Source organism: Calliphora vicina, chromosome 2 (assembly GCF_958450345.1).
Source record: "Calliphora vicina chromosome 2, idCalVici1.1, whole genome shotgun sequence".
In the NCBI taxonomy this organism is placed as follows: domain Eukaryota; kingdom Metazoa; phylum Arthropoda; class Insecta; order Diptera; family Calliphoridae; genus Calliphora; species Calliphora vicina.
In genome coordinates this window covers 137,825,201-137,832,914 of record NC_088781.1, presented here as the reverse complement: position 1 = coordinate 137,832,914, position 7,714 = coordinate 137,825,201, and the positions used below count along the sequence as shown (strand labels likewise).

At 26.5% G+C, this 7,714-nt stretch overlaps 1 protein-coding gene across 1 annotated transcript; it reads left to right on the top strand.

Annotated features, from left to right (window-relative positions):
* The first annotated feature begins 3,858 nt into the window (after positions 1 to 3,858).
* On the top strand, positions 3,859 to 6,899 carry LOC135951516 (cytosol aminopeptidase-like). Its single transcript, XM_065501176.1, has 8 exons — positions 3,859 to 4,105; positions 4,179 to 4,294; positions 4,355 to 4,490; positions 4,548 to 5,053; positions 5,113 to 5,332; positions 5,390 to 5,639; positions 5,705 to 5,778; positions 6,531 to 6,899. Exons 1-8 carry the CDS (start codon positions 3,992 to 3,994, stop codon positions 6,699 to 6,701), a joined length of 1,587 nt encoding a protein of 528 aa, XP_065357248.1. The 5' UTR covers positions 3,859 to 3,991; the 3' UTR covers positions 6,702 to 6,899.
* Positions 6,900 to 7,714: the final 815 nt, after the last annotated feature.

Here is a 7,714-nt window from a genome sequence, read left to right as displayed (position 1 = left end):
AACAATATAAAAAATTTTCCAAAAAAAATTCTTAAAAAAAATCTAAATATTTCTAAATTTTAAAACTGTGCTCTATTGGATTTGTAAATTATTTAATTGCCTGGAGTCTTGAGATTATTCAAGAATTTATTTCATTAAAATCCCTTCACATTTACAAAAGTTATAAAATTTTTTATATATTTCCATCAAATTAATATTAATCATACGTACAGTTGCTCACATTTTTTATAACGTCTGTTATTTAAGCAGTTTTAAAGATATTAATTGAATTCTTTTAAAATAATGAAATAAATTGCAGCTTATTCATTTCCTTAGAATGATTATTTTATGATATGATTTAGCAAATTATTTTTTAAACAAAATGAAACATTTTAAAGAATTTATTTCCTCAGAAATTCTATTAATTTATTTATTTAGCAGTTTATTTTTTAATCAAACATTATTTACGCAATTTAAATAATTATTATTTAATTCATTTAAAATAATGCCATAAATCACAATATTTTATGTTTTTCAACAATATATAAAAAATTTAAAAAAAAAATTTCCTCAAAAAAAATGTTTTCTAAAATGTTGAACAGTACTCTATTGAACTTATAAATTATTTAATTGCCTGGAGTCTTGTAATTAATCAGGAATTTATTTCTTGAAAATCCCTTCACATTCACAAAAGTTATGCATAGTTTTGTATAATTCCATCAAATTAATATCAATCATACGTAGCGTTATACACATTTTTTAAAACTACTGTTATTTAAGCAGTTTTAATAACATTGATTGATTTTTTTTTAAATAATGGAATAAATTACACCCTATTCAGATTTGAAGACTGATTATCTAATACTATGGTTTAACAAAAAATTTTTAAAGCAATATTAAACATTTTTAGAAATTTATTTTCTCAGAAAATCTAATTAATCTATTTAATTAGTAGTTTTTTCTCAATCAAACGTTATTTAAGTAATTTAAAGAATATTTATTTAAGTCATTGAAAATAATGCCATAATTTACAACAGTTTATGTTTTTTGAACAATTTAAAAAAATTAAAAAAAAAATTAAAAAAAACTCAAAATTTTTCGACATTTTTAAACCCTACTCCATTGGATTTGTAAATTATTAAATTGCCTGGAGTCTTGTGATTAATCAGGAATTTATTTCTTGAAAATCCCTTCACATTCACAAAAGCTATGCATAGTTTTGTATATTTCCATCAAATTAATATCAATCATACGTAGCGTTATACACATTTTTTAAAACTACTGTTATTTAATCCGTTTTAATGATATTAATTGATTTTTTTTAAAATAGTGGAATAAATTACAACTTATTCGGATTCTTAGACAAATTATTTGATATTATGGTTTAACAAATCGTGTTTACAAGAATATTATTGGTTTTAGATGTCATATCTTTTGAACGCGATTTTTGTTTTTATTAACTTTCATGTGATTTTGAAGGGTATATATCTGTCATTTGTTCTCACTTAACTATTGAACATTATAGTGTAAACAACAATGTTTTTTACATTTTCGAAAATGTTGAATTTTATACCAACAAAGGGTTATTTTATTACTTCTTTAATTTGAAAAAAAGTGCCGCTGAAGCAAACCGATTGCTAACCAAAGCTTATAATGAAAGTGTTTCATCGGTTTCAACGTGCGAGAGATGGTTTTTTTCGGTTTAGCAGCAGTTATTTAGATAAAGAAGATCTCTCAGGCCAGTCAAACAATATTGAAGACCAAGAATTGGACGAATTATTCCATGAAGATTGCTGTCAAACTCAACAAAGCTTGCAAAATCATTGGGAGCTACTCAAGTAGCAATTTCAAAATGTTTGTCAGTAGCAGGATTCAGCCAAAAGCTGAAAATTTGGTTGCCAAATGAAAATATCGCTATAAATTAAAACATTTTTAATATTCTATTATGATTATTTATTAAATATCAAAAATATTAAAATTTAAAAAAAATATATTCCTTAGAAAATCAAAATTTTTCAATATTTTTTAAGCTCCATTGTATTTCTTAATTGTATAATTCCCTAAAGTCTTTACTTAAATTACAAATTTATTTCATTAACATAGCTTCACTAACACTAAAGTTATAAACATTTTAATACATTTCCATCAAATTAATATCAATCATACGTAGCGTTGCACAGATATTTCAAAACTTCTGTTATTTAAGCAGTTTTAATGATATTAATTTAAATATTTTAAAATAATTCTATTCTAATACAATTCTTTTCTATGCTGTAAATGAATTTTTAGAACAATATCAAAAAATTTAAAAACTTTGTTTCTCAAAAAATTTAAATTTTTCTTAAAATCTAAACGGAAATCCATTGCGTTTGTAATTTATATAATTCCCTAGAGTCTTGTTTTTAATTACAAATTTATTTCATTAAAATAGCTTGACTTACACATAAGCTATAAACATTTTAATACATTTCCATCAAATTAATATCAATCATACGTAGCGTTGCACGGATATTTTAAAACTTCTTTTATTTAAGCAGTTTAATCAAAACTATTTTTTAGGAAAATAAAAAATTTTAAATTTTTTCTTTTCTCAAAAAATCTAAATTTTTCTTATAATCTAAATTGTAATCCATTGACTTTGTAATTTATATATGTATGTAATTCATTAGAGTCTTGTTTTTAATTACAAATTTATTTCATTAAAATAGCTTCACTTACACATAAGCTATAAACATTTTAATACATTACCATCAAATTAATATCAATCATATGTAGCGCTGCACGGATATTTTCTGTTATTTAGGCAGTTTTAAAGATATTAATTTAAATATTTTAAAATAATCATAGTCTTATGTGATTATTTGCTACAGTGTAAAAAAAAACTATTTTTTAGGAAGATAAAAAATTTAAAATTTATTCTTTTCTAAAAAATCTAAATTTTTCTTAAAATCTAAATCGTAATCCATTGACTTTGTAATTTATGTAATTCCTTAGAGTCTTGTTTTTAATTAAAAATTTATTTCATTAAAATAACTATTCTTACACAAAAGTTATACACATTTAAATACATTTCCATCAAATTAATATCAATCATACGTAGCGTTGCACAGATATTTCAAAACTTCTGTTATTTAAGCAGTTTTAATGATATTAATTTAAATATTTTAAAATAATCATAGTCTTATATGATTATTTGCTACAGTAACAGTAAAAAAACTATTTTTTAGGAAAACAAAAAATTTTAAATTTTTTCTTCTCTAAAAAATCTAAATTTTTCTTAAAATCTAATTTGTAATCCATTGACTTTGTAATTTATATAATTCCCTAGAGTCTTGTTTTTAATTAGCAATTTATTTCATTAAAATAACTTTACTTACACATTAGTTATAAACATTTTAATACATTTCCATCAAATTAATATTAATCATACGTAGCGTTGCACGGATATTTTAAAACTATTGTTATTTAAGCAGTTTTAAAGATATCAATTTAAATATTTTAAAGCAATCATAGTCTTATATGATTATTTGCTACAGTGTAAAAAAACATTTTTTAGGAAAATAAAAAAATTAAAATTTTTTCTTTTCTAAAAAATTGAAATTTTTCTTAAAATCTAAATTAAAATCCATTGACTTTGAAATTGATATAATTCTCTAGAGTCTTGTTTTTAATAAGAAATATATTTCATTAAAATTCCTTCTCATTTACGAAAGTTATAAGCATTTTCATCAAATTAATATCAATCATACGTCGAGTTGCACATATTTTTTAAAACATCTGCTGTTTCATTGATTTCGATCTAATTCTGTTTACATTAAGCCAATTAAAGTTAATTTATATTCTGCTTCATTAACTCCCATTACATTAATATATTTCTAACTGAATAGGCCTTGAAAAAACGATAGAACCCTGTCAAAATTTTATTTCAATAGATAATTTTTTAAAGAAAAATAAATTTTTTTTTAATAAAAAAAATTAACACGAATAATTTAAAACTAACAAAGCGAAAATAATGCTAGCAATGCATTTAAAGAAATCGTTAACGAGATCTGTTGAGAGTTTAACAAAAATTTCAAAAATTCTGTGCAAACGAAACTATGCTTCAGCGGAAGATCCAAGAGTAACGGTAAGTAATAGGAATGAGATATTAATATTAAGAGGTTATTATGTTACTAAATGTCTTCTTTTTTAATCTATAGAAAGGCCTAGTTATTGGCGTTTTCCAAAAGGAAGGCGATAAGGATCCCAAATTAACTTCAAGTGGCGAGAAATTTGATGATCGCGTTCAGGGAAAAGTCTCAGAATTAGTGAAAGAGTAAGAGACTTGTAATGAACAGGCAAATGTTTAAATTTAAAAAATTTTCTTTTGCAATAGATGCAACATCACCGGCCAATTGGGTAGAGGAAAAATTTTCAACAATATAGATCAAGAATATCGATCAGTGGCTGTAATTGGTTTGGGGCGCGAGGGAGCTGGCTTTAATGAATTGGAAATGATTGATGAAGGAATGGTAGGCTATGAAATCTTCAATGTTACCAACATTTTCAAGCTTAAATTTCATTAAAAGGAAAATGCTCGTGTGGCTGCTGGTGTTGGGGCTCGCACTCTACAAATGCAGGGCTGCTCAGAAGTTTTCATTGACTCTATGGAATATCCCGAACAAGCAGCCGAGGGTAGCGCCTTGGCAATATGGCGTTACAATGACAATAAACAGAAAAAAAATCGCACGATGGTGCCAAAATTGGAATTATATGATTCTCCAGATGTTGATGCCTGGACTCGGGGGCTTTTTAAGGCGGAGGCACAAAATTTAGCACGACGCTTAAGTGATGCTCCTGCTAATCAAATGACACCAACAACATTTGCCCAGGCCACTGTAGATGCTTTGTGTCCATGTGGTGTGACTGTTGAGATACGTACAATGGAATGGATAGAACAGCAACATTTAAATTCCTTTCTCACTATAGCCAAAGGATCTTGCGAGCCGCCAGTATTGTTGGAAATAAACTATTGTGGCACAGCGCCAGAGGATAAACCTGTGCTATTGTTGGGTAAAGGCATGACATTTAATAGGTAAGAATTTGTATTTCATTTAAGATGTTTCAATTTATTTCAAATACTTTGTTCTAAAGTGGTGGCATTTGTTTGCGTTCCTCCAAAAATATGGATGAATATCGTGGAGCTATGGCTGGAGCAGCTGTCTGTGTAGCTGCCATTCGAGCAGCCGCAGCTCTTTCCTTACCCATTAATATTTCTGCCGTTATTCCTTTATGTGAAAATATGCCCTCTGGCATGGCCTGTAAACCGGGTGATGTTGTTACTCTACTCAATGGCAGAACATTGGCAATTAGAGTTAGGTTTTGATTTATTTAAAAAATTGGTCTTTATTTAATCTTATTTTTTTGACAGGATACCGACAAGGCTGGTGTTGTTTTAATGGCTGATCCTTTACTTTATGCTCAAACTACTTATAAGCCTCGTTTAGTTGTGGATATTGCTACTTTGGGTAAGGGTGTGGTAAAAGGTTTAGGTGGTGGTGCAACCGGCATATTTTCCAATTCTCATTATATTTGGAAACAATTCCAAAAGGCTGGCTCTCTAACGGGCGATCGTATGTGGCGTTTTCCATTGTGGTCTTATTACAAAAAACTTGTTACCAGTAGGTTTAAATTGTTGGTATAAATTTAGTGTTTAATTTTTGTTTTGTTTTTTTCTATTTAATAGACAATATAAGTTTCGATATCAGTAATAATGGCGTTGGTCCAGCTTCAAGTTGTTTAGGTGCTGCTATTTTACATGTAAGTTGTAGAATTTTAAATAATTAATCGTTATTTTTATACCCTTCAACAAGTTTTGCTTCTACATTATTTATTTGTGACCCCCCTAAGTATATATCCAATATAGCCATGTCCCTCTGTATGTTGAAATCAACTTTCCGTAGCCCTAAACAAACTTACATACCTGATTCATACACCAATATATCCGCTATAGACCCGGTTCGGCTGCTATTTAAAATCAAGAAAATCGGCCCACAAATGGCTGAGTTATAAGGAAAATACCAGGACAACCTCGATTTTTTACCTATTTTGAACTATTATTATTTAACTGGATTACTAAGTCATTAATATAGACAATATGGATATCAAATGATAGATATTTCAAAGACCTTTGCAACGACATATATTAAGTCATAGTTAGTTGGACCTACAATGGGTCAAAATCGGTAAAAATAGTTTTTAACCCGAATTTTTTTTTTCCTAAATTTTTTTTTTCAAAAATTTTTATCACTTTTAAATTACAAGAAAAACAATTTAAAAAAAAATATGTAAATAAAAAAATTAAAAATTTTTTATAAAAATTTTGAAAAAAATTTTTACATTGATTTTTTTTCACTAAAAAATAAGAAATTTTCTTAATCTGTTTACCTAAAAATATTTAAAATTTTTATTTTAAAGAACAATTTGGTGAAGGGTATATAAGATTCGGCACAGCCGAATATAGCTCTCTTACTTGTTCTTATTTTTTCCTATATAAATTTATCTAATTGCAGGAATTTGTACCCTGTGTTGATTGGGCTCATTTGGATATACGTGGTGTTGGCATGTTAACACGTTTCGGCACAATACCCTACTTATTAAAAGATCGTATGACTGGTCGACCCACCAGAACTTTAATACAATTTCTATATCAAATGGCTTGTCCTGATGCCCAGGCCAAGTAGGTTAAAAAACCAAGTGTGTGTGTCTGTCGTTTTAATAAATTCTTCCACTGCAGTGATATTTTGTGAATTTTTTTTCGTGGTAAAAACTAAATTTTATTCATGTGTGTTTAACAATTTTTATATTTTGTCAATTTTATTTGTTTATTCATTGTATTTGTACTATCCTTTGATGTGAATTGAAATATATAGATATATTTTTTATAATATAATGGCCTTATCATCTGTAATACTATTGAACACAAGTTGAAATTTTGTATATTCAAGCTGATTTATTAATTTATCTATTGCTAGCTTCCAATACGTTTTTATTTCCATGAAATCGTTTCATATTTACAAAAGTTATACACTTTGTTATGAATTTTGCCGAAATTAATATTAACAATATTATTTGTATTATCTCTTATTTTATAATTTTTGTACTAAACTATTATTTATTATTGAATGATTGCTTGCCTGAAAGTGTTGGCTTCCTGTACGTTTTTAGTGCCATGAAATCGCTGCATATTTACAAAAGTTATACGATTTTTTAAGAATTTTGACAAAATTAATATTAATCATACGTACTGTTGTACGAATTTTCAAATAATAATTTAATTTTAATAATATTGTTATTTAAGCAGTTTTACTTAGTATTATAGCCTGCTGATGACACCATAGCACGATCTTAGTTGTTTAAGTTTAATATACGAGGTCTCTATATACGAGGGTAGTTCAGAAATTATTTAACTTATGTTTTTCTTAATTTTTAAAAGCATTTTCCAAGAGTTTATATAGGTTTTTTTCGTAATATTTCCAAATGAGATATTTAGCAATGCCTTCCGGGTTATTTTTGTTGCATTTTAAAACAGTATAGACAAACTCAAATATTACTAATACGTTCTGTTGTTAAAATTAAAAATTTTGCCAAAATTAATTTTAATCATAAAATTTAATATTAATTATATTATTTGTATTATCTCTATTTTATAATTTTTGTTCTAAACTATTATTTATTATTGAATGATTGCTTGCCT